At 32.5% G+C, this 12,416-nt stretch overlaps 1 protein-coding gene across 2 annotated transcripts; it reads right to left on the reverse strand.

Annotated features, from left to right (window-relative positions):
* Positions 1 to 2,823: 2,823 nt before the first annotated feature.
* On the reverse strand, positions 2,824 to 12,111 carry PITX1 (paired like homeodomain 1). 2 transcript variants are annotated; one of them, XM_044277810.1, is made up of 4 exons: positions 11,940 to 12,111; positions 11,690 to 11,836; positions 9,640 to 9,845; positions 2,824 to 4,527 (listed from the first exon to the last, which is right to left on the reverse strand). In XM_044277810.1, the coding sequence occupies exons 1-4, from the start codon at positions 11,941 to 11,943 to the stop codon at positions 3,979 to 3,981; spliced, it is 906 nt and encodes a 301-aa protein (XP_044133745.1). In that variant the 5' UTR covers positions 11,944 to 12,111; the 3' UTR covers positions 2,824 to 3,978. The 2 variants fall into 2 exon arrangements, with proteins under 2 accessions (XP_044133745.1, XP_044133744.1); XM_044277809.1 differs by having other exon boundaries at positions 11,690 to 12,110.
* Positions 12,112 to 12,416: the final 305 nt, after the last annotated feature.

The following is a 12,416-nucleotide window of genomic DNA, read 5'->3' on the forward strand; positions in this document are numbered from 1 at the left end:
TCTATCTATCGCCAGTATCTATCTCTCTATCTATCTATCTATCTATCTATCTATCTATCTATCTATCTATCTATCTATCTATCTGTCTAATGCCAATATCTATCTATCTATCTATCTATCTATTTATCTATCTATCTATCTATCTATCTATCTATCTATCTATCTATCTATCTATCTATCTGTCTAATGCCAGTATCTATCTATCTATCTATCTATCTATCTATCTATCTATCTATCTATCTATCGCCAGTATCTATCTATCTATCTATCTCTGCCTGTCTTTTTATATATGTCAGTTATCTTTCTCTTATAGATTGTACTTAATATCTATAACAATAATATCTATCTATCTGTCTGTCTATCTATCTATCTATCTATCTCTATTTATCTAACTACCATCTATCTATCTACCATCTATCTCTATATACAGGTGAAACTCGAAAATTTTTAATATTGTGCAAAGTTCATTTATTTCAGTAATACAACTTAAAGGGTGAAACTAAGATATGAGACAGACTCATTACAGGCAGAGCGAGATATTCCAAGCCTTTATTTGTTATAATTTGGATGATTATGACTTACGGCTTATGAAACCCCAAAGTCACAATTTTGAGGGACCCTTTGCTCAGGGGGTATGGACTAATTAGCTGACTAGAGTGTGACACTTTGAGCCTAGAATTTTAAACCTTTTCACAAAATTCTCATTTTAAGCTGCATTAATGCAATTCCTTTTAATTTACATTACTGAAATAAATGGACTTTTGCATGATATTCTAATTTTTCGAGTTTCACCTATATATGTATCTATCTGTCCCTGTAGCTAACTATATATCTATTTATCTGTCTATCTATCTATTTATTGGTCTATCTATCTATTTATCTATCTGTCCACATATAGCTATCCAACCATATATCTATCTATTTATCTATCTATCTATGTATCTCTGTCTGTCTATCTATCTCTATTTTTCTATCATCTGTCTATCTATTTATCTATCTATCTATCTATCTATCTATCTATCTATCTATCTATCTATCCCTATATTTATCTAACTATATCTACTTATCTGTCTATCTGTCCCTATATCTGTCTAATCATATATTTATATCTATCTATTTATCTGTGCGTCTATCTGTCTGTCTGTGTGTCTGTCTCCTCGCAAGCTGCCCATAGACATTTAATAATTGTCAGCCAAATGTGTATGTGCATTCTATGGGTAGAGCGGGGAAAGCTGCTGCCAGAAACTTCTGGGGGTGGTTTATCTCCCAGGAGAACAAAAGGATCAGGCGACAATATTCATTGCGCCCAATCCTTGTCACTCCCGCCATCAGCTGTCGGGGGAGAGTCAGGGGCTCCCTACACATTTAGTGTGTTTGGCAAACGGAAAACTAATGTATATGACCAGCTTAATATAGTCTTCCTAATCTAACCATATTTATTATATTTTTCTATCTGTTATATATGCATATATATTTCCTATTATATTTACCTAACATTTCTAAGCATAAAGTAAGACATTTAGATATATCACCTCTGCTGACTACCAAGTATGAAAGGGTCGTACTCTTGCATGACAAAGCTATATTTGTTAAACTTGTCCTAGCGTGTGTCTTGTGGCAACCCCTGATCAGCTTTGTCGGCAGTCCTTTTCAAAGCTCTGAGAACTACAGCTGCTCTTTCTTGCACACACAGAGTTACAAGCTCGGGGAGTCATTGATTCAGAATACTTCACTGACTTATTCATCACATAGGAGTTTTAAATATCTGCTTTTTCCTTAGAAAAGAAATAATTTCACTGTTATCATGGATTGATACCTTCTGTAATCCTGATACTGGCTACTAATGCATGGTAGCTCGCCTGTTTGTTCATATTAAGCTAAAATATAACAACAACAGAATATAAAACAAGAAGCTCTTAAGCAATTTAGCAATATTCATCTCAGCAGCAACAGTACTGTTAGAGCTGCAGATGCCTTTACTCATCAGCACCGTGGTCGTGTGTACTTTAGCAGCATTCTTGCTTTGTTCCAACAGCGTTATAGCGTCATCTATTGGCTTTTAGTGAACTGTGGCATAATAAGATTAAATGCAATCAATATTGAACCTACTTAGCAAATGTATTATGTGAATTTACTTGCCCTGTTAATCCAAAGAAGGCAATTGCATACTGGACTGTGAAACTGTTCTAATTGGCAGAGATACATTAATTCTGTAAAAGGTAAACAAAAACAAAACTATTCAAGATATGATACATTTGGTCTAAATATAAATTGAAATGGATCTATGAAAATAGGGTATTTTTTTCTGCACAAAGGTGATTGTGATTATTCAGCGTTATATTACCTACTTTCATAATATAATATTTACTAACATACTGTGATATGTATTTAATATTTATAGAATTAAGTCATAAAACTCCAAATATATATTTAAATGTGTATAACAGCGTTTTGTTGTATTTTTAAGCAATGTACTTGTGTTACATTTTTGTTGTCTTTTAAGGTATACAACAACAGATAGTTTTTACCATCTGTTTTTATCTAGAATAATTAGTTCTTATGGTATATATATATATATATATATATATAGATATATAGATATATATATATATATATATATATATATATATATATATATATATATATAGATATAGATATCTTGTATTGTAGACTGCATTGAACATTAAATAATCAATATAATATATATTATAAATGACTGGAAACAATATGGCTGATGATACATTTATTTCATTTGGTAAAAGATGTTTCATAATTACATTATAATAAATAACAGAATTTAACTAGCAAAAAACACCAAAAAGCTTTTGCTTAAATCTGTTTTATTCCCATGCTCTTAATTTTTGAAAAAAAGTATTCACAAAAAAAAAACTAAAACATAAGTTATAAAAAATGACACTGCATTCTCTTATCCAGCACAACATCATTATTAAACATCCACACATCCACATTACGGTTATCACAGGTGTACAATACACTGAGGAGAAGGAGGGGAGCAGGGGAGAGAATAAGGGGCACTGTGTGCATTTTACATGGAGTTTTCTTAAAGAAAGAGCTTTGGCATATATCTGACTGAATGGTCATTACTTTGCCAGTATTAAAATATCAGAATTAACCAACAAACCACTATTAACGCTACACCAGAGTTTGCTTTGTCTTGCACTGACCTTTTGTTATTGTTGAGCAAATTGACTTAAAATGCTCAACTGTTACACTGTCACACTAGTAGGTACTTGGGTTTATTTAATTTATTTTACATAACATATTTAAAAGATACATGGGGAGCTAAAAGAGATTGCAGATAAATAAGACTGATCAAAGCATACGATAAATACAGATGGAGTGGGAAAAGCCAGTGATGGAGGCAATGCTGTGCATTTAGTTTGATCACTGGGATGGTTCTGGGGAATATGAGGGTGTTTTCTTTCTACAGGAGGAATGAATAAACGAATAAGTGATTATTTTCTCTGGACAACCATTGAGATCCATGCACTAGAACCAGTTTATTATATTGTGGCACACAATCATTGGACACCATGTAGCTGCAGATATATATTTATATATTTACATATAACCTTTTTAAGTGGTTAACCCTTATTATGTTAATACCTAATAGTTTAATATTTCCTCTCTCCCACATCTCCCCCTAGAGTCATCCTCTGCAAATACCTGTTTTGCAGTGGTAAATTATCACATGTCTCAGTGTAGACCACAATATCTCTCCCCCATCTTTGATGACTACCAAAAATTTTGATATGAAGACTTTACCTCCACTAAAGCTCTCTATAAAGTGGACACTGGAAAATCCTGTGCAAGTTCAAGTACATACAACCCGCATAATCCAGAGAGAAGATTGCAACTTATCCGTGTGTATTAGGTCTTTGTGTCTCTTGCAAAACATTTCTGGTCCTTTATCAAAGTCAAAAGTCCACAGGCCACAGTGGTTTGATGCCCGTTCCATCAGCTGTTGTATTGACAAGCATTCAAACTAGATCCAGGACTTTGTAAGCTGCTATATCCAAAAGTAGAGTGTTGTTTGGATTTAAGTCTAAGGCTAGCCAAACTGGAATTACAGGTGTCCCTATAAACCGTGTATGGGGAGCCAGGAGGTCCATATGGACATGCTGTTGAAGACATAGCTGAGTTGAGTGAAGACCCACTGATATTATTAAGATTATTGATATTATTTAGACTTGAATTTGGCATGCCAGGTACAGCAGAGTGCCCCATACTAGATGGCATACTCATTGAGGAGATAGAACTTGGGCCAGAGAACATGGACTGAGAAGACAAAGGACTCATTGAGTTGAAGAAAGTGAAGCTTTTGGTAGACAGTGGAGCAGGGGTCAGGCTTTTAGTAGCCCAGTTGTTGTATGGGTATCCTGCATACATGTCATCATAGGGCTGCATGAGACCGCTGAACTGAGGGACATAGCCATTCTTACATAGGTCCATCTGCTGGTTGCGCTCCCTTTTCCTCCACTTGGCTCTGCGGTTTTTGAACCAGACCTGCAAAGTAAAAAAAAAAAATGAAACCATAAGTGTGGCCACACCATACAAAGGTCACCCGCAATCATCTAGAATAGACCTCTGACAACACCTACATTTGGCTGACCTCAATAATAATACAAGAACAACTCTGAGGGTCAAGTGACCAAAGAAGACAAACATTTCAAACCCAAATGGGAAGCATTTAGCAATTTCCTTACAACTGTTTGTGTTCGGAAAATAATGAAGTAGGCTTACTAGAAAATGTCTGGTGCCCTGGATGTCTTAGATCTATATGGGAAAATATTAATCAGTAAATCAAAGTGGTACTTATAAAGGGAATTAATAAACTCCTCAGAGCAATGTTTGTGAGCACCCAAGGAAGAGCATTCTTGGTAAAGGAAATTAGTATTTCTACCCTACTTTATTATTCAATATGCCTGGATTAAATCTAATTAAAGCATGTCTAATGTTTTACCAGCAATTGAAAGACTCTTAATTGTTCTTCACCCAGTTCGTATCAAATCACAAAATAACTGATTTAAAAACTGTTTGTTGCTTGATATTCACACAAACATCGTATATTTAACAGACAATCAATTCTGAGAAGAACTGAGATCGAACAAAATAATGTTTTCTAGCTTAGATAATATTATCTAGTTTAGGCCACAATAAAACATTCATTAAATTAATCTATTATGCTTCATTGGATAGTTTGCTGAATGGATATTGTATGTATGATTTTATTTGTTTTAATTATTACTCACTTATATAGTGCCAACATATTCCACAGTGCTTTACAGACATTGTTATCACACAATAGCATGAAATGAATGAATTGTTCTTTTGTAGCTGATTTCCTGAAGAACTAGAACTCTTAGTGTTTCATGCCCATTGTTAGCCATTTTTGTTCCATCATGACTTGACAAGGATTAGCTATGCAATGGTAGGATGCGTCTATACATCTACTGGAGTATAGAACAAATATTATGTCTCATACAATATATGATGTTGTTGCTGCTACTTGATTTTATAATTTCCCACCAGTGTTCCAGAGTGCAAGACCTTTCTGTCCCTGCATTTAAGTTGCCCCTTTAGTTGTAGCAGTCGTAGTTTGCATAGTATATTAATTGGCCGTGGTAAATGTTTTATCAAGGGCTTCTCTGCAATAATATGGTGTGCATAATAAAAATCCCTGCTTAAAGATCATAAAAGCAAGGATTGGATTAGTATGTTGGAGCACAATCTTCCTACTGCCCTTTGGATATGCTATGTATATAGGTAGAACTCATTAGAATTTACTGCCTGACCAGTTGCAGTTGCATCTGCTCACATAGCCTTGGCTTTGCTTTACTTTTACAGAAAACACTTAGGGAACAAATAACGACTTTACAAAAAGCATTCCTAATTAAAAAGGTATTTGCAGCAGAAACACAGCAGACAGAACCATTCATCATATATAGTTTCCGTAAGTTACAAAACCCTTTTAAAGGAAAAAGTAAATTTCATTAAGAGGGCAAACCTGGAGCATTTATTAATTTACTTCTAGGGCTTTGTTGAAACCTACAATTATTCTAATTTTAATATATTCATTGTACTAGTTTATTTATATATATATATATATATATATATATATATATATCTCAAACAAAAAATAATATTATAAATGGTCCATCGTTTTTCACTTTACTTCTGGAGTGCTGCCTCATCTTTTGAACATATATTGTTTTATTCTATTTATTTTGATATTACTTATTGTTTAATCTAATTTTATGTATCATTGTTTTGTATATATATATATATATATATGTACTTTTATAGGTATTGGTCATTAGTTTAAGTATGGAGATATTAGATCTCTTTCTTTCTTTCTTTCTTTTCTTTATCCATCTTATTATGTTTTTTTACTTTAGAAATACTATTTCTCTCTCTTCAGCAATATATAATATTATAGTTGACATGTTATTTAATATATCATTCACAGCTCTTTTATAACGCCATAACCCTAAAGAACTAAATATTTTATACATAAATACCAAATTGTAGCCAAGTATAAATGCCAAATTGTAGCCGAGTTTGTTAACTATATTTCTATATGTTCCCTATAATTACTCCGTTTTTTTTTCTCTTTGCATTTATATGCCAAGTAAATAGCACACACTTTTTTATTTATTTAAAAAAGTAAATTAGAAAGCATCCAAAACACCTTCTTCTTGACTATTCAATATGAATTTACATACTAGCGGTCAGTTCTTTGCATAAGGTATTTAGAAATGTCGAGTTGTATGTGGAAGTAACGCAAAAGTCAATACATTTACGAAAAACAAGAAAAAATATGCAAGCAATAAACAAAACAATTATGACTGGTTACCTGAGTAATACAATTGGTTAATTTCCATAAGGTGCCTCTAAGTTAGGGATAGTGCAAATTGGTTTCTCTGAACAAATTTTATTTTTATTTTATTTTTCAAATAATTAAGAGGCTCTATGTTTGACCATATTGTGTTAGGCTAGGTTCACACTATTTTTGTAACTTTCCTTGAGAAGCATAATGATATTAACATATTAGTTCTGCATGCATGAGCTTACATAAGACAGGATAAAAAATAGCATGCTATATATTGAGTCCTGTAAATACAACAGGATAAGAAAAAATATTCAAAACTGATATAAACCCATATCCATTTCATGCAGCTGTTTTGTCTAAATAGTTCGAATTAGTAAAATAATGAAAAAAATCTGGCTATATTTATCTATTTATCTACCTCATATCTATCTATCTATCTATCTATCTATCTATCTATCTATCTATCTATCTAATATCTATATATTATCAATCTATCTATCTAATATCTATCTATCCCTATATTTATCTAACTATATCTATTTATCTCTGTATGTCTATCTATCTGTCCCTATGTCTATCTAACACCATATCTATCTATCTATCTATCGATCAATCATCTATGACTATTTATTTATCGATCGATTTATCTATCTATCCCTATATCTGTCCCTATATCTATCTAACCATATATCTTTATCTATCTATTTATCTCTCATCTATCTCTTATCTATCTATCTGTCCCTATGTCTATCTAACCATATCTATCTATCTATTTATCTATCTATCCATCTATCATCTATGACTTTATTTATTATCTATCTATCTATCAATCATCTACGACTATTATCTATCTCTCTATCTATCTAGATATCCCTATATCTGTCCCTATATCTATCTAACCATATATCTTTATCTATCTCTCATCTATCTATCTATTTATCTATGTCAGCAAGCCAAAGGGGTATCCTTATGAGGCAGAGTATCTATGGTTAATCTTAAATACTGCTCTGTTAAAGCAACATCTCAGCATACATAACTAGCATCCTAATGTGGCAGCACTGTATTACACTTTCCACTGCATAACCTGAAGCAATGGGTGCTCTCAGGGAGTTACAAAGAGCTTGTCATGAACATAGCACCCACGTAACATAGAAATCTATCACATTTCCTTGCACCCTATATATTTCACATATATGTATCCTGCATCTTATGCTAAGTATCCTACTATGGTGCACAAAATAACAACTGATTGACTATGTAAAGCAATATTTAACTGTAATTTTTTTTTTTTACATGAAATTCATTTCCGTTTCTTCATTCATTTATTAGGGGCCATATGAAATGAACCTTTCAGTCTGACTGTGCCTTGAGGTTCAATTGTGGGTTTTAGTTTTCCATCTCGTCTTTGTTTGGGGCCAATGGATTTTTAATGTGTCTCTGTGCAAAATTATATTGGGTTTAAGAAAGTAGAAGTGTGAGATAACAGCATTATTGGGACCTTAGAGGCACACAAGTATTGAGGTCTAAAATAATAGTTTGCTCACAGAATCTTCATCATTATGTTTTCTTTTATTACCAGTATTGTTATTTCTATTTGTTTTAGTGTATAAAATAATAACAAATTAGGTACATAACTAAATAATACAATACAAATAAAGCTTGCTATTTTATTTAACACATTTATTTTCATATGAATGAAATGACAAAGACTATTTTGTATGGAATTATTCTAGTAAACTGTTCATTTGATAAACTGGCTATTCGCTATGTAATATCAAATATTTAAGTATTTATCTACAGTTATTCTTTAAAATTAACTGCAGCAAGCCATGGTTCAATAACTTTTATAATAATAATAAGAAAAATTATTATTACTACTACAATAATAATAATAAAATGCTTCATCATAATAGGTTTTCATAGTAGAATTAAATATGCACAATGAGCATCCTGAATATGTGTGGAATTATAAGATTGGATTTTATATCCGTGGAGCTGGATGTATGAATCTTCACCTTTTGAAGGCAAGGCTTAATGCACTCTTAAAGCTGAAATTAAATGCCATAGTAGGAGAGTTATAATTTTTCATTTATTTTTTAATGCTAGATTTTTATTAGTGTCTGCACTCACTGAACTGTTAAGTTCACTATCATATATGACTTATTTGTCTTGTCCAAATGGTCAATGAAACAAAATAAAAAAAATGGAGAATTTCTACGTAACTCCATTTTAAAAGTCAGCAGTGTACAGAGACTGAGGGAAACAGATCAGATTTCATAGTTATGCATTTTCCATTGCAGATCCCCACTTCCCACTCTGCTCCTCTTTGCGTGTTGACTTATACTAAATCAATCTGTCTATCTTATTCTGCATGGAGTTGGTATGTTCCCCCTATGGTTGCGCAGGTTTCCTCCCGGTACTCCGGTTTCCTTTCTCATGCCAAAGACTTACTGATAGTAAAATTAGATTGTGAGCCCCACTGTACATAGCAAGCAATGATAATGTCTGTAAAGCACTGCGGAGTATGTCAGAATTAAGTAAAATAAATAAAAATATGTATCTATCTGTCTTTATCTATCTATCTATCTTTCTATATCTATCTGTTTATCTATCTATACATAGAATTTACTATCTATCTATCTATCTATCTATCTATCTATCGATCTATCTATCTATCTATCTATCTATCTATCTATCTATCTATCCATCAGTATCAATAGGAAACTGTGTGGAGCAAGGCACAGATACCTACACTCGCACTTACACATTTAATATTTTGCTCTTACCCTGACTCTGGCTTCTGTCAGATTTGTCCACACGGCTATCTCTTCTCTCATGCTCATATCAGGGTAACGGTTCCTCTGGAAGGTGGCCTCCAGTTCCTGTAGTTGTTGGCTGGTAAAGTGAGTTCTCTGTCTCCGCTGCTTTTTCTTTTTGGATGGGTCATCCACATTGCTATCTTCACTTTTTGGCTCCCCACTCCTGTCTTTTTCTGTGGAGAGTCCAATGCTATAGGTTGGTAACATAGCAAGAGTAGGAAAGGCACACATACATATGCACCTTTATATCCACCAATACAAATAAATGTGTGTAAAATGAAATGCATAAAGGGCTTTGTCACTAATATAGAATAAACAAGTTTAATGGTATATGATAATTTAGGTCTTTAGTAATTTGAATGCTAGCTAAAAATATCTGAGATTAATAATAATATTAATAATTTTTAGCAATGAATGAGCACAAACTGACAAAGTATACACGAGAAATAAATTGTTTACTAATTAATGTAGACATTTCATATATACAGGTAAAGATTTTTGAATCACACGTACATATGAACTAGTCTAGTAATACTTAATTAACAAAAAGGTTTCCTTTCAGTATAATTTATGTAAAATGCAATTTTGGAATGAAGGAAAATGGTTATACTACAATTCTATCACTCCAACTAAAAATATAGTAGTGACATTAATAGTAATGTTAATAAATAATGATATTTACATAAACACTCTACTATAGCTAGTATCACTACTATCACTGTAATCATTATTCATAAAAATAGTAATAATCACCATAATTTATTTTATAAAATACTAACATTTATAGAAAACAACAATAGTAATAATAATGGAAATAACATTAATAATAATTTCACACAGTAAATATTAAATATACCATAAAATATTTTCCGTTTGCAATCTATTTTTTATTTTAAACTCTGATAATAGGATAAAAATATTTTGATAAGGCATTAGTGAAAGTAAAACTGAATAATAATAATAGTAGTAATGATAATTTTCTCTCTATATTTGGTTATTTTGGTGGAATAATATGTTTGCCTTAGCTTTAATAAATGAACAAATATTGATGTTCCTTAGATTACAAGGGCCTTTCAGTAGCTGTTTTCAATAGGCCACAGAGAGGAAAACCCTCTGGGAGTTTGTGATATTTCTGTGGGGTTACCTAAACTGACCTATCTAATTTTTGTGTCTTAAGAGGAAAAAAAGTTATTATTATTACACAGGATACAATATGATAATGCTGAATCAAAATACAACAGGTCACAAGTACATACTATATATATTGTCAGTATACAATGCAATATCTATCCACACTGCTAGATTTTTTTTCATATATATATATATATATATATATATATATATATATATATTATACTATAGATAAAGATAGATAGATAGATTCAAGGTAAGCATTAATCATCCCTCATAGATAAATAATTTTCAATAATATTTTTTTTCAGCAGACTTCATCTTCCTCTGGGGAGCAGTATAAGACCTGTCCTTAAATAATCTAAACCAACAGATGCCCACAGATTTCTCCCAAGTGTGAGTTATTACAAGGACACTACAAAATATTTCTTTTCTTTTGCTGTAAAAGCTCATAAAAATGCTAGCCGGCAAAATAACCACTTCAAACAAAACTTATACTGCCAATTTGTGTTTTAAATGAAGCCAAATAAGATTATTATTACCATAACAACCTAAATCTGTACAAAAACAAAATAATTCTAACACATTAGAAAGAAATAATTAAAGCATTATCTCTATCGATCGATCAGTCTATTTATTTATGTCTGCCTATCGATCTGCATTTCGATCTGCTGTATTAACTTACATTAGTTGACCGCAGTTAATGCTCTGTCTTTTTGCAGTCTTGATATGTTAGTAAAGCAATATGTTAAGATGATGCCGATGATTATTATTAATCATATCCTAATGCACTATGGTGATAGTGAACTGTATAACGCATGTCTTTAGCAAGGATAAGGCATATGGATAGGATTTCTTAAAGTACGTTGTTAATTAACATTATTACCTGCTAGTTCAGTATCAGATGATTCACTGGCTGAATTCTCAATTGGATCTCTAGTTTCAGTTGATCTTTGCAAGTGGAAGTTGGAGGCCATGTCATGAGACGGCTGAGGTCTTAAACTTTCAGGCAATCTCTCCAGATTCATACCCCCTTTAAAAGAATCCATGATAATACTGCTCATGAAAACTCGTATTCCACAAATCCTATACAAACCAAGTCACATCCAGGTTCTGTACTTGTAAAGGTTGGATACCCATAAAAACTGACTTGGAAAAAGTTCCTTCTCCTTCCTTTTAGGCAGTAGACTGTATGCAGTTTCCCAAGAAAAGATACATTAGAGTGTTAGGAAGTACAAGCTGCTGGCTTGATAGTTTTTAGCTAAAGAGATTAAAGGACCTGCCCTAGTAGAAGTGGCTGCAGTATGCTGGAGCACCGCCCAACTGAGCTTAATACCTCCCTGTCTTACTAATAAATTACTATGTGCAGTCTTCAGCCCAACCTACAGTCTAGCTAAGGAGAAGACAGCAAACTCCCCATAGATCTTTGGAGCTACTCTCTAAGGTATCCGAGCTTTACTGGCAAGGCCTTTCTTAAAGAGACACCAATTCCTCTAAATAACCTTACTTACCACCACCAGGGAATAACTCTGAGAATAAATGTGCAGAGAATAATTAGCTTTGTTTTTCATTAGTTCAGACCTGCTCTTTTTTATGGCTGTGATGTCCCTTGA

The sequence above is a fragment of the Bufo gargarizans genome, chromosome 2 (genome assembly GCF_014858855.1).
Source record: "Bufo gargarizans isolate SCDJY-AF-19 chromosome 2, ASM1485885v1, whole genome shotgun sequence".
Classification (NCBI taxonomy): domain Eukaryota; kingdom Metazoa; phylum Chordata; class Amphibia; order Anura; family Bufonidae; genus Bufo; species Bufo gargarizans.